Source organism: Scomber scombrus, chromosome 7 (assembly GCF_963691925.1).
Source record: "Scomber scombrus chromosome 7, fScoSco1.1, whole genome shotgun sequence".
NCBI classification, from domain to species: domain Eukaryota; kingdom Metazoa; phylum Chordata; class Actinopteri; order Scombriformes; family Scombridae; genus Scomber; species Scomber scombrus.
The window spans coordinates 28,582,989-28,609,548 of record NC_084976.1 but is presented as its reverse complement, the minus strand read 5'-3'; the positions used below and the strand labels follow the sequence as shown (position 1 = coordinate 28,609,548).

General features: G+C 40.9%; 1 protein-coding gene across 1 annotated transcript in view; it reads left to right on the top strand.

Moving 5' to 3' along the window:
* si:ch211-113g11.6 (uncharacterized protein LOC559008 homolog) overlaps window positions 1-25,676 on the top strand; it is a 39,506-nt gene extending 13,830 nt beyond the window's left edge. The window contains exons 4-14 of the mRNA XM_062423351.1: window positions 1,588-1,683; window positions 2,018-2,123; window positions 4,529-4,636; window positions 4,959-5,098; window positions 5,707-5,885; window positions 8,184-8,292; window positions 8,504-8,711; window positions 20,843-20,958; window positions 21,673-21,845; window positions 22,461-22,516; window positions 25,330-25,676. Of these exons, the coding sequence (XP_062279335.1) occupies window positions 1,588-1,683; window positions 2,018-2,123; window positions 4,529-4,636; window positions 4,959-5,098; window positions 5,707-5,885; window positions 8,184-8,292; window positions 8,504-8,711; window positions 20,843-20,958; window positions 21,673-21,845; window positions 22,461-22,516; window positions 25,330-25,676 (1,638 nt within the window). The remainder of the gene's footprint in view (window positions 1-1,587; window positions 1,684-2,017; window positions 2,124-4,528; window positions 4,637-4,958; window positions 5,099-5,706; window positions 5,886-8,183; window positions 8,293-8,503; window positions 8,712-20,842; window positions 20,959-21,672; window positions 21,846-22,460; window positions 22,517-25,329) is intronic.
* The last annotated feature ends 884 nt before the right edge of the window (window positions 25,677-26,560 follow it).

Sequence of the window (26,560 nt, the reverse complement as noted above, 5' to 3'; positions counted from 1 at the left end):
CTTCCTTTCCTTCCTTCTTCCTCCCTCCCTTCCTCCCTCCCTTCCTTCCTTCTTCCTCTCTTCCTTCCTTTCTCCCTCCCTCCCTTCCTTCTCGCTCCCTTCCTTCCTCCCTCCCTCTTTTCCTTCCTTCCTCCTTACCTCCCTTTCTTCTTCCATCCTTCCATCCTTCCTTCTTCCATCCTTCCTTCCTTCCTTCGAGGACAACAGGAGGGTTAAACATTGATCTGAAGCTAATATGAAGCTTCAGCTCAAATGAGTCAAATCAAGTAGATATCTTTCAACGTTACAGTCTTTTTAGTTCCCAAGTCCCTCTTTTTGTTACTATACTTCCACCACAGCTCAACAGGGTAATACTGTCTGAGGAAACACAAAGAGAGAATTCAATGCTGTAAAGACTGTAAGTGCTGCAGATATCAACTTGATATGATATGACTAAGTCAGGCTGCTGAAGCCTCATATAAGCTTCAGATAAATCTTTATATGCATTTTTGCACAAAACGATGGTGGATTTCGGCCCCCGTCACTTAGATTAAAGGCACATTTGAAGGAGGTTCTTTTAATAGCCAGTTTGAACAGGAAGAATGATTACAGCGAGGAACTTTCACTCTTCATAAGGACACTTCTTGTTTTAAGACAGACTTAAAGTATTGTGAACCTGTCCTTTAAATCTAACTCAACTGAACGGCCTTTATAGAAGTGTGGACAGCCTAAAAACTCCTTTGCGGTCATGTCAAAACTTTTTCATAAGAACAGAATTAAAGGAAAGTAACTTGCATAGAATCTTGCATAAAACATGTAAAATAAAAATAAGCAGAGAGATCTCAGCCAACCTACATGCCGCCTACCCATCCACCTACATATCCACCCACACACACTTAAACAAGCTGTGGCCCTCGGTTTTTTGGACGTAGCAATGTACTTCCTCTAACTCCTCTTTTACCTAACATTTCTATCAGATTTTGTGTTGTTTGTTTTCCACGATGCACTTATATTTTAAGTTAAAGGTGCACTACAATAAACTTGATTAAATATGAACACTGCGACAACCCAAAACCAGAATTTAACCCTGAATGTTGCACTAAGTGTTAATTTTCATACATCCATAATTGTCTTTGGGAACACTTTTTCTCTACTTAATAAATAAGTGATGCATATAGAGTGTTGCAGTGCTGTACTGCAGGGCTAAGCCTCCTGTGAGCCATCTGCCAAAAATGTTCAGAGCATGGAGCGCTTCCAATTTTTCTTAAATCTCTCTCTGAGCAATTCTCTCTTTTCGTCTCGTAATCTGTTTTTTTTGCCGTACTCCTGCTTTATTTCTCTATTCCTCTGTTCCACCTCCCTCTCTTCCTCCTGTTTGTTTTTCTCAATCTCTTAGTCGTACTCTTGTTTTCCTTCTTCATTTGTGCTCTTTCTCTGCCGATATGTGGAAAAATCTCTTCTTCACATATCCTCTGTCTCTTTGGCCCACTTTTCCCACATTATGCCTCTTGTCTCTGTGCATTTATAATCCCCCCCCCCCCCCCCCCCCCTTATGCAGCTGCCTCATTTCTGTTTTCTTGTCTTACTCATGCTCTCTTTCTCTCACAGCTGGAATGTGATAATTTCATCACAGTCATTCAGAAAGTAAATGACACATTCATAGTATGTGGGACCAACGCTGGAAGCCCCAGATGCTGGATGCTGGTAAGAATCCGTTGAAATGTTGTCATATATTCCTCTGCAGCCACGGCAAATGTCACATTTTTTATCATGTGCTGCTGTGGCTGCTGCTCCTTGAGATGAGCAATCTCAACATCAATTGAAATTAGCATTTTATTCATTTGCTCACAAACTTCTAATGCTCTTTTGATGAGAGCTGGATGTTATGCATTGACATGGAAGATATTTTCACTCAGTAATGAATCAGTGATGCCAAACAGGTAGCAGATAAAAAATTCTCTCTGCTAATAAAAAATGCTGCAGGCCTGTAATAAAGTGCATAAAGCGCAGTTCAAATGTCTGCTTCCTCTCCTGACAGGTAAATGACACTGTGCTGACTGATGTCCAGGGAAATGGGCAGATCGCATCAGCCTCTGACATCTCACCACCATACCCTTCCCAGAAGTCCATCAGCTTGCCTACAGGTAACAAGAGATAACAAAACCCTACAAAGAGAAAGTACAGCGAAGGAGAAACTTACAAAAACATAAATCACAGATGCTTCATGATTTAATACCAATGAGGCAATGATATATACAATCCAGGAACTCTAGTTGGACTAGCTGAGGAATGTGTTTAACCCTCCTGTTGTCCTCGAGTCAAGGAAGGAAGGGAGGAAGAAGGAAGGAAAGGAGGGAGGAAGGAAGGAAGGGAGGAAGAAGGAAGGAAGGAAGAAGGAAGGAAAGGAGGGAGGAAGGAAGGAAGATAGGAAGGAAGAATGAAGGAAAGGAGGGAGGAAGGAAGAAGGAAAGAAAGGAGGGAAGGAAATGAGGGAGGAAGGAAGGGAGGAAAGGAAAGAAGGAAGGAAGGACGGAGGAAAGAAGGAAGGAAGGTAGGGGGGAGGAAAGAAAGAGAGAAGGAGGGAGGGAGGAAGGAAGGACAGAAGAAAGGAAGAAAGGGGGATGGAGGAAGGAAAGAAGGAAGGGAGGAAAGAGAGAGGAAGGAAAGAAAGAGAGAAGGAGGGAGGCAGAAAGGACAGAAGAAAGGAAGAAAGGGGGATGGAGGAAGGAAAGAAGGAAGGGAGGAAAGAGAGAGGAAAGAAAGAAAGAGAGAAGGAGGGAGGCAGAAAGGACAGATGGAAGGAAGGAAGGAAGGAAAGAAAGAAGGAACAGTCAAAACAGACGGGGTCAATTTGACCCGGGAGGACGACACGAAGGTTAAAGTCTGATCAGATACCAAAACACCGCACAGTGATTTATAAGACTCACAGACAGGATTTTACATCTCTGGAAAGTAATTACAGTGGCAGCTATTTACAGTACAGACGATCCTAGTGTAAACTGTCGAAATTCAGAGTTCATGTTACAAAGTAATCCACCAGGAATGTCCACTTGCTAGCACGGAAATTGGCCAATGCAGTACCATGATGTCACGTTGTGGTAGATTTTGTACTTTCTCACTCAAAATGAATGAGAGGACTGCGTTTATTTTAAGGGCAAAGCTAATGTTTGTCTGAATATGGCCTTAGACCCTCAATTCAAATACGGAAAAAAACTCTCTCTCTAAAAAAAAAAAGGAACCAACAAACTCCCCTGAGTGCCAAACATGCAGCCCTCAACCATCTGTCATTGAGCTGTTGCACAACCGAATGCACTAAACAGATTCAGAAAGTTTCCAGGCTGATGTGTTTGTAGCTGTTGGAGGCTGAAGAGAAGCGATACTTTATGAAGGGTTTTTATACTCAGGAAAACTGTTTTCTGAAAAAAAACATGTAATAAAATCAAGCAATTTTTACGAACCGGCGATGCCTTCAGGCTTTCTTTACTTCCATTACTCTTCAGTCTCAAGGTTTACTCAACCATATAAATGTAAACTGAATATATGGCCACATTTTAAAATCCACAGTGCACTGACTGTCTCCTATATCCCATGGTGCATCGTTAGTACCGATGGCCATCAAGATACTCATTGTTTTATCCTCAATGTACAACAACAAATCTCCTCTTTCAAAGCCATAGTGGCGAGGAAAGTGTAATCTCATAAAGAAGTGATACCCCTTGTATTTTTCTGAAAATACCCTTAAACTAAAATGTTATGTGTTGCAAATGCAGCTCTGTTAGATTCAACCAAAGGTAAATGTCGGGGGTGTAATTGATCCATTTCATGAGGTCGCCACAGAGAATTTCCATGCCTTCTTGCTCCTCTCTGCAAGGGAATGTCTCTTCTAATTATGTGATTATTTAGCAGCGCCGAGTTAAATGAACTAAATAGAGACGTTCCGAATTAAAACGACCTTTTCGGTATAGTCACAGTGCACAATGAGGGATGGACTAATTGACGATCCATCTGAATTAGATGCAGATGGATTGTTTGTTGAGACACTCAGAACAGTGAGAGAAGAGTTTGTGCTGCAGGAATGCTCGTTCAGAAGTGGATCGGTCGTCGACACAACGAGCTAGCTTGAGTTGAGCAGAATTTGAACAACGATCAGTCCTAATTAAGACGTTACTGCCATGATTTCAAGAGCTCTAAATGGGGTGTAAGAATTTGGTGAGTGCTCATTGGTGCAGGCAGCTATTCCGCCTTGATGTCTTCTTTGCCTCTTGCCATCCTTTTTCTCTTCTGCTCCCCTGTTTTTTATTCTGTCTGTGGCCTCCCGGGCCTCCTTTTTTTCTGTCTTCACTCTTCGTCTGTGTTTAATGTTTCGCTTTCTGTATTTTCCCTCCCCTCCCGCTTCAGTCAATCCCCCCTCCGTGTCACTCCAATCTCTCTTCCTCTCTCTCTGAACCTTGTACCCATCCATCACGCTCACTGCCTGCCTTTTCTTTTTTTACCCACTGTTCACCCTCTGTTCTCCTCTCCATCTTTTTTTTCTCCCTCGCTGTCTCAGATGGGAGTCTGTATTCAGCTATGTCGTCGGTGGGAGGTCAGGCTGGCTCGATCCGCCGTACGTTTGGCTCCCAGAAACTCCTGAAGACGGAGAACATTTGGCTGCTGAGTGAGTAGGAGGAATGTCATGCACAAACAGGTTTAGACAAATGAATATGGAGACTATAGGTAGTGGGTAGTGTAAATTATCTACTATCATTCCCATGGGAATAATTGCATGTAGGCAGTCATTGTGTTATGGCTTCGGTTCATGTTATTAACAGCATTAGCAGCTCCATATTGTATTGAGTAGAGAATTGGATACGCACCACAAGAAAGGTGATGCAATCAGATGCAATAAGACTTGCTCTATTGTTTGACCCAAGACATGTCTTGAAGATAAATTGGAAACAAAGTAACGATGTCTCATTGTTTTAAATTTCATCACATAGATCCACAGTTTGCCGGTGCAGCCATAATACCATCTTCGATCAAATACAAGGAGGAGATTTACTTCTTCTTCAGCGAGCTCAACAAGACAGCCAGAGTGGACGAGGAGCCTTACAGAGCCCGCATTGGTCGAATCTGCACGGTAAAAAAATCCAGTGTGGATAAATCCAGTTCCTTGCATGGGTTTAAAGTCCTGTTTCCAACCTGTTACTACTCCTGCAAAAGCTCATCACATTGTATATACAGTATCCATGAGATGCAAGAGATCCAATCGAATTCTCTAATTTAGTTTTGAGGCCTGGACATTTTCATTTTAAGGTGAATTGCTAATATTCAGACTAAAGGAGTAAATGCTTTGATCTGCTGCTTCAGTGCTCTTAAAAGATCCCAGTAATGATAAAGCAGGTGTTTCTCAGTCAGCTATCAAAGATTCATGTGTGATTCATGACTTGTGATGGATTATCTCTCCAATGCATTTGTGTGGAATTTCTTAGTTTGCTGATTATTGTGTTTATTTTCTCTCTTATAAATGAGAAAATTATATATATATTTTTGTATCTCTGCATTAAGGGACTTATACGCTTTCTGACTGAGAGATAGATGAAAAGATTGATGCTCAAAAACATGAGAGTGATATTGATTTTCTCCATGAGAAAGCAGGAAGACACGCACAAAAACATTTAAATTAGCAGCCTCATCATGATGTTGTTGCCAAAGCCCTTATTTAAAAATGTCATCTGTTATTTCCAGGTGGATGAAGGGGGCATTAAAGCCCTGCTTGCGGACTCATGGACCACCTTCATGAAGGCTCGGGTGATGTGCGGCGCGGGCAACACTCAGCAGCAGTACAACAACATGAAGCAGGCGGTGGTGCTGACAGCTCAGGACAAGAGAGCTGGGGTCATGTATGGCCTGTTCTCCAACGCATGGTGAGCTAGAATACATCAGAAATAGAAATGTCGCTTTAAAGTTATTGTTCTTTAACATTTTTTTTTTTTTGGATTTCTGAATATAACAGAACAAGGACGCTTTGTTGTGTTGCATGCTTTGTTTCATGTTTCTGTTTGATGCAAAGTAATTTATTAACATAGACTTAACATGATTTGTGGGTAATGAGGTCCTTCAGATTTTTTATCTCACTTCGCTTTTTCTTTTGAACTGCAGTTGTTCAAAGCAGTCTAATTATGGGTTCGGGATGATGCAACAATCACAGTATATGAACATTTTTGTTTATATGTGTTGGAAAAAAAACACATTTATTGAAATACTTGTACAATAATAATTATTATTATATAGAGAATGGTTGATGTAGGAGTTAGTGTCAAAAGTAGTTTGGGAGCTACAAAACTAATCAATTAATACGTGACTACTGATGATTGGGACCATAACAATTGTGTGTGTCATCACATATAGCGTAATAGCGGCCATCACACAGTGTCATTACAATATTAATGTGGTAAGCTAATGTCACCCAGACAGAGCACACCCACTGACTGTGCATATTATATACAACATTAATTTTATCACACAGCTTTAGATTAGAAGGCTATAGACATAGGATAATATTAAAAACTGTGCAGACACCTGTTCGGAGTTTACAATGTGTCAAAGATGCACAGTATCATATCATATTTTTGGAGCTCATTATATTATGTAAATTATATGAAATTCATTTTCATGCAGAGTTCTTGTTGTGAATTTGTCTGAAAGATGACATAACTGTGAATAAATTGAGACAATAGCATGGAGCAGTTTGCAACCATAATTCATGCTATGGAAGAGAACAAAGATAATCCAAGGTTCAATATTGATTTCATAGTCACATTTAATATTGACTTGAGAACAATTCAGAACATCTGCTCTGTCTTCAAGGTTCAGTAAAACAGAAACATGCAAATACGCCAGTGGAACAAACAGGCAACACAATAAATGAGGAAAAAAGTCAAGAATAAAACAGTAACTGACACTCATCCACCCACGAAAGAGTACACACCACATATCAGCCGCTGCTTCTGACACACACAGACACACACACACACACACACACACACACACAGACACACAGGACACACACACACACACACACACACACACACACACACACACACACACACACACACACACACACACACACAGACACACACACACAGACACACACACACAGTCAAAGTTCCTTATTTGAATAGAAACAGAAAGTGTTGCCGTATTAGTTCCTATTACATTAAACCATGACAGCAGTTTCTTTTTCTGTGGGTATAAGAATCTCAAAGTAAAAGTGAGAAGTTCACAAAGTTTCCAAGTCATGCTCCAACAACATCAGCCGTCTGATTACACATCCGATGATACAGAGTACAGAACAGATTGTGATGTTATTTTCTACAGGAGGATGTTGCCAAATTTACTGCGTTAGTGTCTTATTGTCTAGCAGAAGACATACTAATTACAACTTGTCCTGAAAAGCATTTTTAATTACAAAATAGACGTTTTCAAACTGCAACACACACAGATGCAATTTAGTTTTCAGCTACATCAAGTGCCATCAAGTATTATATTGCATGTATTGTGTTTATAATATAAGTTTGCAGGTCATGATGCACCCTCACATCTGTCATACAGGTGTAACTCTGCACTGTTCCTGCAATTTTACTTATGCAGTTGTGAGTTGTAAAGCAGATAACGAATCCAGAAAGACTAACATTAATATCCCTGCAGACATTTATAACTTCTAATATGTTTGTAAGTGCAAAAAGTACAATTCTAAATACACGGTCGCCCATAAAGTTGGAATAATTTAGTTTTCAGACACATTCCTCTTTTTATTTTCTATTTATACACATCAGTAATCACCTTTGACCAGGTGCAATGAGATTGATCAATACAATTTTGAGAATATTTACATTTTATCTATCAAGAATAAATCATTTTTTCACAATCATTTCATGGGAAGAGGTAAAATATATTTTATTCCAACTTTATGGGCGACCATGTATAAATATTACCATACGATGTTACTATACAAGGCATTTCATCTGCTGCCCCTTGTCATGTCACAATTAAAACATTCACACAATAACGTAGAAAAAATGTTAAAAAATGAATGGATGGTCTGCCAGTGTCACTCCAAAATAATGGGGGCAGTGGCCCTTAACCACTGAGGGACAGGACAGACCATCTCAAAAAGACAATCCTCTATGGGAGTAATTACTCTTCTGTATGTCTTTGTTCAGGGGCAGAACTGTTATCTGTGCCTACTCCATCGAAGATATTGACCAGGCCTTCTCCACATCTAAACTAAAGGGCTACAGCAGTCCATTCATTGGCAGTCGCCCCGGGATGGTAAGAAAACCCAACCAGTTTTATTTGTTCTTTTTACTCAAACCAATCTTTTAAAAAAAAAACACTGCTATGAAATAAATGTGCCATTGCATGAATCAGCCAAACAATGGAAATGCTCTATTTGAAAGATAATAAAAGAGAAGCAATTTTGAGTTCTTGTGTCCAAAGGCGTTTTAGTTTATTTAAGTGCTTTTCCTCTCTCTCTTCGCAGTGTGTCCGCAAAAACTCAACGGTGGGTGGCCACAATGACATCAAGAACTTGGGGGTGATCAGATACCACCCAGAAATTGAGGATGTTATCCGGCCTGTCGGCGTAGCTCCGCTCGACCTCCCCACTGATGACCAAATCTCACACGCTGTGGCAGACATCGTCCTGGCCGTCAACGACGAGCACTACAGCGTCCTGTACCTCGGAACAGGTGTGTGTGTGCGCATATATGTTTGTATGTTAAAGGTTTAGCTGCTAGCTGCAAAGCAACTGTCCCCGCTATCAATTAGACGGATTTCACCTTAACTTGATTTTGTGGTTGTGAATCTATCGGGTGGATTTACTGTATGTATCACACATTCTGATCTTTAATTTAATGCTAGCACTAGGGTTAGGGTTAGGGTTAGGGTCCAGTGTTGGGCAATAACAGCTTATGGAAATATAATAACTTTCTACTCCTGCTTGGAACGGTTGCTGCACCTCCGTGGCCGCCATGCTGGATGTAAACAGAGTCGCTCTACAGTCGTCATCGTCTTGAGCCCGCCTCTCCATTCTGTGATTGGTTCCCTATCTCAGGCTTACTTTTACTCGGCATGCTTGCTGCTTTACTGATGGAGGGTTATATTATTATTGGAGGGTTGATATCAGTATGGTCTCTGACGGCTCCTGAAGAAGAGAAATGCAACTTTGCAGTAATTTCAAAGTCGTCTTATTCACGTGTTTTGTGTTCTGTCCTAGCTTGCTAACGTTAGCCGTGCTTTGAGTACATTCTGAATTGGAGGGAGTGTCAAGTTTGGGACTTCTGGAGTACGATGTGGTGTCACTTAGGTATGCTAATGCTAGCAGTCGGATGGTCAGGAGGATTTTGAGATGTGTAAAAGGAAACTTTGACTGAGCTGACGCTGAGTAACAAAAGTAACGGGTGATGTAACATGTTACTTTTGTTGCTGAGTAATAAGTAAAGAAATATAATTATTTTGACAATGTGTAAAGTGCAATCATATATTTCAGGTAACTGGCCCAACACTGCTCAAGTCAGATGATGAACGGTCCATATTAAAGCTGCATTCATAAATTTATTTGGTCATCAGAAGGCAGAGAAAACTCACAACAAGCTGACAGATGCATAGCCATGACATTATAGCTCCTTACAAAGTTCAAGCTAAAGTTTTCACTTAATGATTTTAAGTGCAATTTCTTTTGTCTCCTTTGGTTTGATCTCCACAAAAAAAAATAGTGTCCTAGAACTTGTGTTGACAAAAATATTTGACCTTTAGCTGCTGGATGCTTTATTGTCATCTATAGTAGTCGGTGACTTTGTGTGTCTGCTGTTTGAGATACACTGGATTTATCAGAGCTGCGTTTTGCTGTTAGAAACACTTGATGAGAACACTGAGACTGGACCAAACAGCAAATATGCCATGAAACCACAAAAAGATGAACTAAATTCAGTTAAACACTCTGTAGAGCTGCAAAAATGGTTGTAATTATGGGTTTGCCACTGTGAGCAACCATTTTCCCAATACATATATTCATCTGACTCATTTTTAAGATAAAGACATATTGATTAATCCTGCTTTAAAAGAGAGCCCCTGTTTACAGCCTGTTGAAAGTAATAGTTATAATTGTTATAATTGTTCTATACATTCATCTTGCTCATGTAGGTGGAAATAATAAAGATACTCAACAATGTCTAGACCCAGAAAGCAATAAAACTCAAGGTTGTAAGTTTATAAGTGCAACACTAGAGCAAGCAGGATTAAAAAGAAATAATAAAAACGTGCCTGGCATCTAATTAATACTCATAACTGAAGCGCTGAATAGTAGAAAGTGTGGGAAATTGACACAAGGTCAAAATCTGTTCTGCTCAAAATCTATTCAGATGTTTCCGGTGCTTGGCAAGACTCTTTTTTTATTTGATCAAAGCAGCAATGCTGAGACGCTGCTGTTGCCCATAGCAGTTTCTCCAAAAATTGCCTTGCGCCTCGGGGAGATTACTATGGCAACAATCACAAGTCATATGCTCCTGTCAGTGTGAGTGTCTCACCACTCTGTGGTTCATTGCAAGATAACACAGTGTCATCTTTCCAAGCGCAACGTCTGGCTGCTACGGATACAGTCGATACATGCTTGTCAGTCATCAAGCGTTTCTGGGTTGGTTCTAATAATAACGCAAGGAAAACAATGTGCTGTTGAAAAAGACATAATGATGGCCTCTCGCTGTGGGCTTTACTAACTGTGTCAGTGTTAAGAGTTAAAGGATGGAGAGCTATGAACAGCCACTGGTCTCTGTGGTGGCCTAAAAAGAAACTAGAGCAGATTGAGTGGCGTTGGTGTCTGAGGCCAGAGGAACAGGTTGTAATGGAGATACTCAACAGCAGGTGTGAAAGAACATGTGTTGGCCACCACTCTTGAAATGTTCTCCTCTTTTAATGTGTGAAAAGAAACATACAAGGCTGGTTTGATCGCACTCCTTCTTCCTCCTGTTGAATATTGCATCACGTTCACTTCAGGGCTCCCGCTATAAATATTCACAGGCTTGTAACAAGTCAAGCTCTTCAATCTGCATAATTAATTTCAAACTGTACACCCCCTACAAATGATGAAGAGAATTTCCTTTTTCTTGAAATAATCCAATCTTTAGTGAGTGAAGCAGACGGACGGGTCAGCTCTTTCTGATGGATAGCTGCATTAGAGCAGTCTAAACCAATCAGATGAGTAGATGTGGCGAGCAAGGCTTCACCTCGGGACTAGTGACAGTGAAATCGAAGCAGATGCATTGTGGGTAGCCGGGGGACATCAGTCTTCCCCTGGTGAAGGAAATTCCAATAAATATCCTTCGCAAAGATGAGCTCACGAATGCAAACTGCGCCGTTAATCTTTGTGGAAGAGAAAGCAATGCTTGATTTTAGTGTGGTAGTTAAAGTCTGCATTCAAACCTAATCTATGGAGTGCAGTTTAAATGAACTCTGGGTGCATTAGTCCTGTTTGAAATGCCATTATCCTGTCATTTGTACTCATTTGTATAACTTGTACCACACACTGTGACTACTTTAGTGCGATCGCTATCAGCTTCCGATGCAAGATGCAGTTTGTTTGTTTGTGGTAATAAAATCATTTCACAATCTGTTCCTCCATCCCTCTCTGCAGCCACACTGGGCCTCATTCACAAACAGTTCATATACGCACAAATCTGTTCTTAACCCTGCTGTTGTCCCCGAGTCAGGGAAGGAAGGGAGGAAGAAGGAAGGAAGAAGGAATGAAAGGAGGAAGGAAGGAAGGAAGGTAGGAGAGGAGGAAAGGAAAGAAGGAAGGGAGGGGGGAGGAAGGAAGGATGGAAGGGAGGAAGGAAGGAAGAAGGAAGGACGGATGGAAGGAAGGAAGGTAGGAAAGGAGGAAGGGAGGGAGGGAGGAAGGAAGGATGGAAGGGAGGAAGAAAGAAGGAAATGAGGGAAGAAGGAAGGAAGGAGGGAAGGAGAAAAGGAAAGAAGGGAGGAAGGAAAGGAAGGAAGGTAGGAGAGAGGAAGGGAGTGAGAAAGGAAAAGAGGGAGGGAGGGAGGAAGGAAAGGAAGGAAAGAAGGAGGGAGGAAGGACAGATGGAAGGAAGGAAGGGAGGAAAGAAGGAGGGAGGAAGGACAGACGGAAGGAAGGAAGGGAGGAAAGAAGGAACAGACGGGGTCAATTTGACCCGGGAGGACGACACAAAGGTAAATCTGTACGGACGAATGTTCGTTACAGGTAACAGGTTAAAGGCATGTTTAACCAAACAATTACAAGCAGCTTTCAGAATGCTTAATTATGTTTTTAAAATTTAAAACTAATAAGATATTAATGTCAGCTTTTTGAAATAAAGCTTCAATCATCGGTAAATAGAAAAAAAATGGAACATGTTTAATAATTATTCCACTTTGAGGTTATAAAATAGACATGAAAAGAATCCATTCATAAGAGATTTATTAAATGTACCAAACTGCCTATTAGTGATCATTAAACACTTTTCCTCCCATTTTCATACAAAACTTACCTTCCAGTCAAATCCTGGTTCCCCTATTTAAAAAAAAAGAAAATCACCTTGAATCCTTAATGGGGCGGATCTAAAAAGCAACAATTGATTTTTTTTTTTTACATTATTATTTTTTGGCTTGGACTGAACAAGCTGAACTAGAACAAAGACATTATCTTCTAGTATGAGATTAACCTTTGTGTCGTCCTCTCGGGTCAAATTTACCCCGTCTGTTTTGACTGTTCCTTCTTTCCTCCCTTCCTACCTTCCTCCCTTCCTCTTTTCCTTTCTCCCTCCTTCCTTCTTTCCTCCTTCCCTCCTACCTTCCTCCCTTCCTTCTTTCCTTTCCTTCCTTCCCTCCTCCTTTCCTTCCTTCCTTCTTCCATCCTCCCTTCCATCCTTTCCTTTTTCCTTCCTTCCTTCCTCCCTTCCTTATTTCCTTTCCTTCCTTCCTTCCTCCCTCCTTCCTCCCTCCTTTCCATCCTTCCTTCTTCCATCCTCCCTTCATTTCCTTCCTTCTTCCTCCCTTCCATCCTTCCTTCCTCCCTCCCTTCCTATCTTCTTCCTCCCTTCCTCCCTTCCTTCCTTCTTCCTCCCTTCCTCCCTTCCTCCTTCTTCCTTCCTTGATTAGAGGACATGAGGGTTAGAGCCTCGGTCTGTAATTTGCAGATATATGAATGCACACCCACCACCACCATTAACAGCCTTGTTTCCAGACATATATTTGCATGATGTATTTTTAAACAACAATAACAAAATATAACAATATTTTAGTCTGATGTTTAGGTAAGAGACCCTCATCACACACTTACCTCCAGCCTCTTACCTTCTGTGTCTCCTTGTGTATGCATCAATGTTTCTCCCTATTTTTCTGTATTTCAGCACACACTCTCTTGCAGCTCGACACCGATAATTGCATGTCGAGTGACTAGACTGTAGGTGCCATGCTCGAGGGCACCTTGTTGGCGGCTGTTATGAAAGTAGAGAGCATTACTCACCTAATTTCCTCTCATCTAATTTCTCCACCAGCGAAAAGGCACACTTCTTATTTATTCTGGTCACAGTCGTCTGGCAAAGTGATGTATTTGTAGGCCGAAAGAATTCATATAAAATGTTGACCCAGAACAAAGTGACAGGGAGGTGCCATGCAGCGTGCAGAGTCCTAATTAGCTAAATAGCCGACTGCACAGACGTAGAACAGTTTAAAACCTGTCTAACTAGTCTCGGTGGGATTTAGAGATACAGAGCTAATGGAACGGTGCAGGATTTGGCAAAAATAAATATCCTGTCTTTTGATCACAAGCCAGAAAGATAATGCAGCAGAATTTATGCATCTAATAAAGAGCGACTTCAATATCTGTCATCCTGAAAAGATGGAATGCAAAAGGATATTCACTGCAATCGGTCACAAAACTACTTTCATACATACTGAAAACATATTTACAGTAGTTCATTTACAATCAAACTGCTTTAAAAGCGTAGTTAACCCTCCTGTTGTCCTCGAGTCAAGGAAGGAAGGGAGGAAGAAGGAAGGAAAGGAAGGAAGGAAGGATGGAAGGGTGGAAGAAGGAAGGAAAGGAAGGAAAGGAGGGAGGAAGGGAGGAAGAAGGAAGGAAAGGAGGGAGGAAGGGAGGAAGAAGGAAGGAAAGGAGGGAGGAAGAAGGAAGGAAAGGAAGGAAGGATGGAAGGGTGGAAGAAGGAAGGAAAGGAAGGAAATGAGGGAGGGAGGGAGGAAGAAGGAAGGAAAGGAGGGAGGAAGAAGGAAGGAAAGGAAGGATGGAAGGGTGGAAGAAGGAAGGAAGGAAGGAAAGGAGGGAGGAAGGAAAGGAGGGGGGAAGGAAGGAAGGGAGGAAGAAGGAAGGAAAGGAAGGGAGGAAGGAAGGAAAGGAGGGAGGGAGGAAGGAAGGGAGGAAGGAAGAAGGAAGGAAAGAAGGACAGAGGAAAGAAGGAAGGTAATGGGGAGGAAAGAAAGAGAGAGAGAGGGAGGGAAGAAGGAAGGGAGGAAGGAAGGAACAAAGGAATGAAGGAAGGAAGGAAAGAAGGAGGGAGGGAGGGAGGAAGGACAGAAGGAAGGAAGAAAGGACAGAGAGAGGAAGGAAAGAAGGAGGGAGTAAGGGAGGAAGGACAGACGGAAGGAAGGAAGGGAGGAAAGAAGGAACAGTCAAAACAGACGGGGTAAATTTGACCAGGGAGGACGACACGAAGGTTAAATGATTGGTTTGACTTGATTCATCCTGACAATCAAAGCTCTGCATTAATAAATGTTCTGGCCTTGAGCTGCTGTGTTGTTTATTGTGTCTGTGACATATGTCAAATATGATCCAGGGGAGGCTGTGTGTGTTCGAGTAATATACCCAGGAGTGTTACGGTTAATCAGATGTCAGAGCACGGCACAGGAGCTTCTAATTCTATGAGACAGACTATTAGATTTGAAAAGATTATTCCCTGTCTCAAAGATTGTGAGATATACAGTAATCTATCAGGTTTGGTCCGTCTGTCCTTCCTCCCTCCTTCTTTCCTTCCTCCCTCCTTCTTTCGTTCCTTTCCTTCCTCCCTCCCTCCTTCTTTCCTTCCCTCCTTCTCTCTTTCTTTCCTCTGTCCTTCTTTCCTTACTTCCCCCCTTTCCTCTTTTCCTTCCTTCCTCCCTCCTTCCCTTCCTTCTTCCTCCATTCCTCTTTTCCTTCCTTCCTCCCTCCTTTCCTTCCTTCTTCCTCCCTTCCTTCCTTCCTTCATTCTTCCTCCCTTCCATCCTTCCTTCCTCCCTCCCTCCCTTCTTCCTCCCTTCCTTCCTTCCTCCCTCTTTCCTTCCTTCTTCCTCCCTTCCTTCCTACCTCCCTCCTTTCCTTCGTTCCTCCCTTCCATCCTCCCTTCCATCCTTCCTTCCTCCCTCCCTCCCTCCCTTCTTCCTCCCTCCTTTCCTTCCTCCCTCCTTTCCTTCCTTCTTCCTCCCTTCCATCCTCCCTCCCATCCTTCCTTCCTCCCTCCCTTCCTTCCTTCTTCCTCCCTTCCTTGACTCGAGAACAACAGGAGGGTTAAAGAAATAGAAGAAATGTTTCCTGTCAAAAGATTGTTGTAGAGCTTTTGGTCACTATATGTTTTACACAGAAAGAGTCTACCGCTGTACTAATGGATTTATTGTTTTGTACAGAACCAACTGACACGACTGATCAAACACACATTTTACCGACTCATGTTGTCTTACAGCATCTGTTAAAAGTTGCTCTTGAACCCACTACATAGACCATTGCTGATGGCTCACAACAAGGATAGATAAATGCTCAAAATACAATTCAACAATATGTGCAATATGTATGATATCTAAGTCTCTGAGTCCAAATCCGATTTTTAGCCAATCTAGATTGGAACAAGATGGCTTTTATGAAGTCTGAACAGTCATAAATCACATGAAATCCGATTTTTGCAAACCAGATGGAAACCACCTTTGGGAGGTAGTTTCAAATCACATTTGGACAGATGTGTCTGAGTCTGAACAGCTCCAAACACTCAAATCAGATTTGACTGTCCTTGACGTCTCTCTACGTCTCTACGCTACGCCACTCTATGCGACACCAGACCCGCTTATTCCAGTTGTTGTTGCTAGCTGATATCAATGGAGGCTTATTCCAGTTGTTGTTGCTAGCTGATATCAATGGAGGCAATGGAGGACGTCGAAAACATCAGTCCTTGGACAGAGGACCAAACCAAATTCTTAATCTTTGGGGAGATAGCTCCGTTCAAGCGAAGCTCGAGGGTTTGTTGGTGCTGTCGCTGTCGCAATTACATGACATCACACAATACACGCTAGATGACGCCTCCGCTCCGACAACGTTGCCACAGCAACCTGTCAGATTGGTCATTAATGTGGCCCAGTCTGAACAGAGCCAAATCCGATTTGGACGCTTGCTAAAGACAGTGTGGACAGTCAGGCCTAAAAATCGGATTTGAGAAGGAATCAGATTTGAATCAGATTTGAATCAGATTTGCCTGCAGTCTGAACGCAGCCTTAGTCTAGGGCTGGGCAATATATTGAAATTATATCGATATCGTGATATGAGACAAGATATCGCCTTAGATTTTGGATATCGTAATATCGCGATATGTCATCAGAGTTGTCTTTTCCTGGTTTTAAATGCTGCATTACAGTAAAATATGTAATTTTCTGAACTTACCAGACTGTTCTAGCTGTTCTGTTATTTACCTTTTACCCACTTTTTCATTATATCAACATTACTGATGATTGTTTATCAAAGATTTCATAGTGTAAATATTTTATGAAAGCATCGACAGTCATCTCTATAATATTGTTGTGATATCGATATCGAGGTATTTGGTCTAAAATATCGTGATATTTGATTTTGTCCATATCGCCCAGCCCTATCTTAGTTTATTTTCTTTGGCTTGTATAGAGAAAGAAAAGAAAAAGCAGAGGTGAAAACTTAGGAGAAATCACTGATTTACTAAACTAAACTTCAAGTCAGTCCATTCACTTTTACCACCTGCCTTTCAAAATGCTCAGCTGACCAAAACATCTGCTGAGTAGTGCCTGCTAGACCCGACAATACCGGATAAATTGCTTAATCTACAGTCTAGCACTGAACACACCCCGAGACAGAATGTGAGCATGTTATGTCAAGACCCTGAAGAGTCACTGAGGGAAAAAAACCAGCAAAGGAGCTATGAAAGGTTGTAAACCTGTGAGAGCCGGAGGAGAAAGTGGAGCAGTTAGTCTCGGCAGCAGGGGGGCTGCTAGAAATGGAACAAAAGAACAAATGGGAAAGATTTCTATGCCTTCAGTGACTCGCTGACAGATTGACCACCAGGAGAAGTAAATCTGCTTGGACCATTTCAGTCATGGAGGCGATACAGCAGAAAGCTTCCCTGAGGGATTCAAGAAATGTCAGAGTGAAACACTTGTTTCAAGTTGACATCAGAAGCTATTTCTTGTCACACAGAGAGTGACATTCGAGGTGGCAGTAGCTTAAAAGGTTAGGGGAAGGCAGGGAAGGCACCCAGCTGGGAAAAATAGGAGTTAGGTAAGTGAATGACTGTAATTCAGAGTTAATTTGTAGAGGTTGCCCTTTTAAAGAGAATGGAGAAAAACAAAGATGGTGAGTTTGAATTTTTAGCCTGGAAAAATGTGTCGAGAGGCGATTTTAAGAAGCACTTTGTCCTTTAAAGGAAATTAATGCCACGGATGTAAAAAGGTAAAGGGAAAGTCTTTACTGTAAAAGGATATGTACGCTCAGCAAACCCATCTTTAAAAAAAACAGTCACTCAGCAGCAGCATCATCGCCCTTTTTCCTCTCACGATGTCTTGCTGCAACCTTTCATAAAAGAGCTAAAAATAGCTGTAGACGGGATTAAACAGTCATATGAGAATAAACTGGATAAAATAATGAATGTTATCTTTGAATACAGAGCAAAAAGGTTTGAAGTTTATGAAAAAGACACAATGCAGTTTGAGGACAAAAGAAGTCTAAGTGACAGCAAGAACTTGTGGTGTGCGCCTAATTATGAAAATGAGAAAGTGCCTGACGGGGGGAAGCGTTCAGGAAAATGCAGATGTGAGATAAAAAGGTATCACTGTAATCACATTTTCACAGTGGGGGAAGGTATAACGATCTTAGATGGGACAAAAGACAAAACAAAGCTGTAATGTCATTCTTTAGAAAGCAAGGAGTGGAGGCAGAAAAGGATTGCAGCAAGGGAGCACAAATAGAAATGGTAGAGGAGTGTTTTCGCTGGCTTTCTGCCAATAAAAATGGACCACACTCAGCAACTAAAAAGGTAATTCTTAATAAACTGAGCAGAGCAGCGGACCGTAAACATGTATGAGAGTGATGCTTCACTTAGCTGCCTGATATTGTAATAGCCTGTTGTGGGAAAAACAGTTAGAATAATGAGTCAATTTACAAAATCAAGCTCCATGCAAGACAGCAACCTTGACTGTGCAAAAGTGAACAAAAGTGTATCAAATCCCAGCAGGCCCGCTCGAGCTCGGTGCGCCTTTGTTCATGAAAAGCACATTCTTGAATTCATAATGCAGACTTTTGTTGAAGCGAACAGAAGTTATGCTGCGGGCCTTCTGTTTCACCTCTTGGTTATGATAGAGTTGATGCAATTGACAAACTATTTAGCTTCTGTTTTGCAGAAGCTGACTGTGATAATTGCTAACTGAGCTGTTAAAATGCAATCCACAGTGATTGCAGGAACATTGTGTCTGTCATCAGTGTTGAAAATAATCCAATACTACTTTTTTTGCCATAACTAGTAATGCAACTAATGACTTTTTTCTAATTAAAAAATGGCTACAATTACTGAAATTGACTTGTCTATCTTGAAAATAGAGGACAAAGACACACATACACACACAGATACAGCATGATTTTTACCTTACTGTGTCTCTGCATTGTGAAGTCCACGTCATTGCAGCCAACTCATAGTAAAACATAAGCCTTGTCTATAGAGTTATAACATTATATATTGTAAATAATACCTGTTAGTGAACTCTTGGTGCAGTTCCAACTTTGATTTCCTGGTTTGAGTTGAGGATCGGCAGTAAAACCTGGAGTGGAGTTTTTACTTGTTTGTGGAACTGGATTGAAATTCCAATATTTTGGGGTTTTGGGGAAAACAAAACCAACCCTTTACTGAGTGGGTTGAACTCTGAGATTGTGGGATGAGTTGCACTTTGCATGAAAACTTACTCTCAGTCAGTAATCATAACTAATTACTAATTTTCAGTAACTTGCCCAATACTGTGTTTCATGTGAATAGACTCGTTTCATGGCAGAAACTTTGAGTTGTCAAAGTAGGAAAAGTAAAGGTGGAATTAATGACATTAATGATGGCTTTATTCCATTCCGGTGAGCCAGTTTTAGGCTCTGGTGTTGTACTTCGTCACACACTGAGATGGTTTACTGAAACAATGAAAGAATGATGTGGAGCCATTGTTAATGTTAATATTTACATCTGTTCAAAATGTCAGCTGTGAAAAGAGTCCATGAGTAAAGAAGCTGTCAGAGTGTCTCAGAGCTGTTTCAAGACACATCTTTTACACCTTAAGAGACAAGTTTACAAGTGTTCAAGTCTGTCAAACAACAGCTAGGTATTCATGTGAGAACTGAGCAATGTTTTTCTTGCTGTAATCATTCCTCCTGTTCATGCCGGCTATTAAGAGATCCTTCAAATATGCTTTCAATGGAAGTGATGTGGGCCAAAATCCACAGTGTGTCCACACACAGTCATTTGGTGTAAAAATGCATTTTAAAAGGTTACCCACAACTTATGTGAGCAGTGTGAGTTAGTCATATCAAGTGGATATCTGCCACATTTACAGTCCTTTTAGCATCAAATTCCCTCTTAGTGTTTCCCTGTTGAGCTGTGGTGGAAGTATAGTAACAAAAAGACTTTGGCACTAAAAACACTGTAACGTTGAAACATAGAAGACTTGATTTGGCTCATTTGGACAAAGCTGAAGCTTCATATTAGCTTCAGATCAACTTTTAAATCCATTTTTGCACAGAAGGAGGACTGCGGATTTTGTCCTCCATCACTTACATTGTAAGTATGGACCGTACAGGAGAACAGAAGTAATCATAATGGAAAGAAAAAACAATTTCAATGATCATTTGTTACTTAACTCATGAGTCGTGTGGATTATGTCATGATATTACACTATACACTGCAAAGAATTGGGCCATTTGAACTTCCTGTGCTGGTAGTTTCATGTACTTGAATATTACCTGATTTCCTGTGTGTTTATTTATAATTGAAATAGATTCCGGAATTTTTTTTAAAAGAATACAAATGTAATAATGGTCTCTTGAAATAGATTCCGGAATGTTTTTTAAAAGAATACAAATGTCTCTTGGAATAGAATTTGGCACAGAGCCCAAGTAAAGCAGGACCTTAAGAGCCATAACAATAAGCTACAATGGTGCAACATAGTTTTAATTAAACCAGTAGAACCTCTCTCTCCTCTTCCTCTGTTGTATTATTGTAGCCACTGTGGTTTTTTGGCTCCTTTCATTGAGGTTAAACCTTGCTGGTTACACTATTTGTCTTTTCAGAGCAGCTCTTCCTACATAATGATTGTTCAAAAAAACAAACAATAAAACTCCAGTCAGCCTTTTTGCCTTCGGCCCTCAAAGCCTGCCTTACGAGTGGAAGCTGTCCAATTGAAAACACTTTGGACAGCACAACAGAGGCCACAGCACAGATAAAACAAGCACCAGGATGCACACATTTTGACAAATCGCAGGATTTTTGTGTCTTTTTGTTGAGTTTGTGAGACTGCAGATCTGTTATATAACCTCTTTTTTTCCTTATTTCAACAGAACAAGGAAAAATTCTCAAAGTTCTTCACACCAGCGAGGGAGTCTTCATCATATCGCAGTACTCTCTGTTCCACAATGAGGGTCCAGTTCTAAACATGGCCATTGACTCCCAAAAGGTATGATGTACGATGTTAAACTGTATGGTAGAAGGTGTTTTCTGTTGCATTTGGTGCTTGCATCCATAAATAAGTCATGCTGAGAGAGGCTGCAAAGTCAGGAAGATTAATGGGTGCTGCATAATGTAACAATAAGGTGACTAGGATCCATCAAGGTGGGGAAAGAGGAGCAGGAAAGAAGAGATAGCGTTTGTTTACTGTTAGAGTTAAATCATTCAGGGCAGCACCATCAGAGAAAAAATGCTCCCACAGACACTAAATTATGTTGAGTTTCATTTATGGCAAGGAACTATTGTCAAAGGAAATAGGCAGATAATATTTACAAAAATTACCTGCTCTCTCTAATGAAATCTCTACAAATTTCATAATTTTTGGCAGAATTTCAACGTAGAAGACACTTGGCTACTGGCTTTTTAGGCTTAGTTGCCTAATAAAAGAACGAGGGGATTAATACATGAATTAGTTTGCTTATATGGATGGATAAGACTGTTTAATCCTCCATTTTTATAGAATATCAAATAGCTTTTAGTCATGTGTTTGTTGTCCACATGATAGAAACTCCTCAGCCTTGGTTTTAGTTTAGCTTTTCATGTACTATGTTACCATGCCTGAATATCATTATCTTTTGCTACTGCATTTGCTCAATTATTCAACATGTTTTCATTGACTCATATAAGACACATAGGCTATTCTCTTTTATCTTTTCCTCCTTAGGGACACCTGTATGTTGCTACAGCGATGGAGGTCCAGCGACTGCCGCTGGCTGACTGTGGTCGCTATGGAGACACATGCAGGGACTGCATCCTTTCCCGGGATCCGTACTGCGGCTGGGACAGGGCCAGGAGGAAGTGCATTCCCATCCCGCCTGGATACAACGTCACGACTGGGTATGATTAGATATGACGTCGCTGCCTAAGAGCTATTGGCTGTTTTTACATAAGCCAACAAGAGATGAGAGGACACTCATTAGAGGTTTCTAAGAACACAGTATTAGTATTGACGTCACTGCTGAAGAGCTATTGTCTGTTTTTTTTACACAAGCCAACAAGAGATGAGAGGGCACTCATTAGACATTTTAAGAGCACAGTCTTTGTGCTGCTGAGAGAAAAAGCCTCATGTTCTGACAATCATTGGCCTTCAGATGATGAAACGTGCTTTGACTATGAAGAAACTGCAGTTCTAAGAAAAACATCACCAAAAGCACCTAAAATCCATGTTGAACCAAAGTCTTGTTTTAATATGTATTTCAATTGTGTTTCACTTATTAAAATGATTTTCATTAATGGATTTCATGCACTTCCAATTTTAAGAAAACATGAAAATCAATCATGTTCTGTAATTAGCCTCTGGCTCACTTTTCTCCCCTTTTTTCCCCTCACTGACATTGTTGAATGATTTGTCTCTGCATGTTTTAATTTACGAGCAACAGTAGGTTGATGTGGAGGCACGTAAGCCATTTGTGAAACCTAAGCTAATTTGTCCTCTCCATTATTTTCCAACAGGACACTCATTCAGAATCTGGACCATTCGAACTCCTCAGTTTGCGGGGAAGCTGCTGGTGAGCCCTTATCTGCTCTCTCCCACTCTCTGTATCTTAATTAAACCAAAATAAAAACCTTTCTGAGCAGCTACATTAAAAAAGATGATTATCATATAATTGAGCAGGGTCCGAAACCCAGGATCCAGCCTCCATCTCTCTATATATACATACATATATACACTTCAAAGCTTAAAAAAACCCAGTTATAACATCGACTAATCATGGCAATTACTCCCCTCTGAAGGGAAGGCTATCTCCTTAAGCAATCAGAGTTTTAACATTGCATTTATTTCCAGTTGTCTCAGAGGTGCCACATATCCTGCCTGTGGATATACAGTTACACATTTCAGTCCCACTACCCAGAAAATAATAATTAAAATGACGAGAAGTGATGTGTTTTAATAATTTCATTGATATCTTGGAGCAGAGGAATTCCAGTACAGCAATTAGACAAAACACTGTAAAGTTTAAAAACAAACAAACAGCTTTTCTGTTTCATCCTCAGTTAATTACCCCAATATTCTGCAATTGCACTATTGTATCGAGCTCTAGATAGACATCAATATATGGTGCGTGACATCTTGTATTTTTCTCTGCCATTTTTGGTGAAGTAAGGGGGCGGGGGGGGGGGGGGGAGGGGGGGGGGGGGGGGAGCATGCGGAAATGTATTTTTATTGTGTGATGTCAACCACATTCAGAGTTGTCAAACCAATTATATTGTAGTCATCGAAACGCAGACTTAACAGCTCGTTGTGCAGACATTGATGAGCAACAATTAGTTATAAGAAAAGGGCAAAATAATGACAAAAGACCACATGATAAATGTTTTTTTGCAATCAGCAGAAAAAAACATTTTTAAATTATGTTTCCCATGATGTTATGCTGCTACCGTAAGATCTCATTAGGTGATTATTTGTCAGTCACACACTGTGAGCAAGACTCTGACATTTTAGACTTTACTGATGATGAAGGTAAAAAATTCTGTATGCAGCGGTCCTCATTTTAAATTCTAACGACCTCCTCTAACGAGTTATTCCACTGTTTGGTCCAATTCATCTAGAAACTTAAAATATATCTCCTCAGTATGACATCGCTTCTTGTAAAGATCATGCTTGGATGAACCTGTAACAAGACCCTGAGGTTAAAATGATATGTGACCCCCCCCCCCCCCCTTGATACAATGACGGGTAATAATGCAAGGCGCTTATCATTTCAGTTGATAACATGATTCAGTGGTGCATACTGCATTCCCAAAACTAATTTGTAATTAATCAAATAACCACAAACCAAATGACACATAATGAATATGGAGACTTCGGATCCCTGTAGGTCGGGAGCCATGAGGCACTTCCTACAAAACAACAGATGTTTACAGCAGCAAATATAAAAAAAGATCTGAATATGGGCTAAATCTTTATTGTGTACTAGTAACAGGGTTGGAAAGGTTACTTTGGAAATGTAATAGGTTACAGATTACTAGTTACCTTACTTAAAATGTAATAAATAATGTAAGTATTTCAATTACTTTATCAAAGTAATGTAACTTTTTTACATTTGATGATTTTTCTAATTTACTAACCAATGTTTTCAGCTGTTAGGGTAAATGTTCCCTTCATCTGTCCTTCCTTCCTTCCTTCCTTCCTTCCTTCCTTCCTTCCTTCCTTCCTTCCTTCCTTCCTTCCTTCCGTCCTTCCCTCCTTCCTACCTTCCTTCCCTCCTACCTTCCTTCCCTCCTTCTTTCCTTCCTTCTTTCCTTCCTACCTTCCTTCCTTCCTACCTTCCTTCCTTCCTCTTTCCCTTCTTCCTTCCTTCTTTCCCTCCTTCCTTCTGTCCTTCCCTCCTTCCTACCTTCCTTCCCTCTTTCCTTCCTTCTTTCCTTCTTTCCCTCCTTCATTCTGTCCTTCCCTCCCTCCTTCCTACCTTCCTTCCCTCCTTCCTTCCTACCTTCCTTCCTTCCTTCCTTCTTTCCCTCCTTCCTTCTGTCCTTCCCTCCTTCCTACCTTCCTTCCCTCCTTCCTTCCTTCCCTCCTTCCCTCCTACCTTCCTTCCTTCCTTCCCTCCTTCTTTCCTTCCTTCTTTCCTTCCTTCTTTCCTTCATACCTTCCTTCCTTCCTACCTTCCTTCCCTCTTTCCTTCCTTCCTTCCTTCTTTCCCTCCTTCCTTCTGTCCTTCCCTCCTTCCTACCTTCCTTCCCTCCTTCCTTCCTACCTTACTTCCCTCTTTCCTTCATTCCTTCCTTCTTTCCCTCCTTCCTTCTGTCCTTCCCTCCTTCCTTCCTTCCCTCCTTCCCTCCTTCCTTTCCTCCTTCCTTCCTTCCCTCCTTCCTTCCCTCCTTCCTTCCTTACTAAGATCTAAGTCCAGCTTTTAGGATAAATGTTCCCATTAAGCACCAAAATCTAAGTCCAGCTGTTTTTCATGGATACTGACATGATTTATAAGGGAGATCATTTCTCATAAAGCAACATTTATCTCTCATTTGAAAATGTATTCATTAGTTCATGTAGATTTTGGAATATAAAATAAAGATATTTGATGAATAAAGTGGGTTTAATTGGTACTGTGACTCCATTTAAGCCCATGTGTGCTCCAAATAATCCCACGTCATGATTTATTCACAAAATATTAAAAAAATATTGATTTCAAAGAATTAAAAACAGCAATATATGTATTCAGTAACATGTTAAATATTTAAAAAAGTAGGAAAACTAACTAGTTACTCCCCAACACTGATTATAAAGTCCTATTAATAATATTAACACAACAAACAGTCTCTATAATTGCAATTAAAAGGTTTAATTTTGGTATAAAACTCTTTCTTTTTGCCTCAACAGCTCTGAAGCTGCGTCGAACTTCCCCCAGGGAGGTGATGGTGCAGTCCAACACCTCCGTCTTTCTCCCCTGCCCGGTGCGCTCCTTCCACGCCACCTACCGCTGGGAGAAAGACAACTGCATCAAGAACTACCCGTGCCTCTTCTCCGGTGACTTCTGCGTCCTGGGGCCAGTCCTCGACTCACCGCTCAAGGAAGGTGTCTTCCGCTGCATGGCCACCGAGGACGGATTCAAGGTTGAGGTTATCTCTTTCAGGCTGGTGAACGATGGCAGGCTCTTGGCCGCGTCCCTTGCCTCCACCTTGGGGCCGTCGCTCCTGCTCGCTGTGGCTACTCTGTGGCTCCATTAACTGCAGCTAACGCTAATGCTAACCCCTCATCCTTACTGGCTCCCAATGACAAGGAGCGGCTGTTAGGAGGTTAGGTTTGCAAAGCATTGAAGTACATGGTTGGATTGAAAGGTGACAATTCACCTCACCTTTCAAGATTTTTTGTTAAAAACTCCAGAAATTGTCAGAATGAGTGATTCAATTCATTGTTTTTTTTAGCATTAACCGACACATATGCAGCTGCAGCTTTCTTAATGAGAACAGAACTGGAAAATACATACATTAACATTTAAACTAAAGTGACTAGGAGTAACTCTTGACATGTCATGCGAGTTCAAACCAGATTCAACCATGATGAGGTGCTTTGCAAACCTTTCTTCTCTGACTCAAAATGATATACATATCCTATGAGTTGGGCAAAAAAAACACCAATACCAGGCCAATTCTTTTTACCATTTATTTACTTATTTTGAAATTGACTTGATTGTGCTTATTTGTGAATATGTAAACCTTTAATACCGCTCTTACATCTTATTCATCTTGTTAAACTTCATTGGTATAGCTCATTAGTACTTAGAAAAAAAATGTCTGGTATTGAGATTTAAAAAGCCTTAACACTTCTGGGACATAAACTCCTAAGCACAATTTTGCAGTCGAGGCAGAATACTGCCGACTCGGTTGGACTTGGCGCTATAATTAGTGCGGCTGAGTCTAACAACATCACTGGGAGGAAGTGTCAGCTTTTTGACAGGAAGTAGGTGGGTGGGCAAGAGCTCATTCTCGAACATCACTGTGTCTCAGCTCCTCAGACGAGGCAGTTTCTTGCATCTTTTTATCAGATGGTATCAGACATCATTATTACACCTTGTTCACAGCTTTGTCTATTGGTTTTTTTGGGGGTTTTT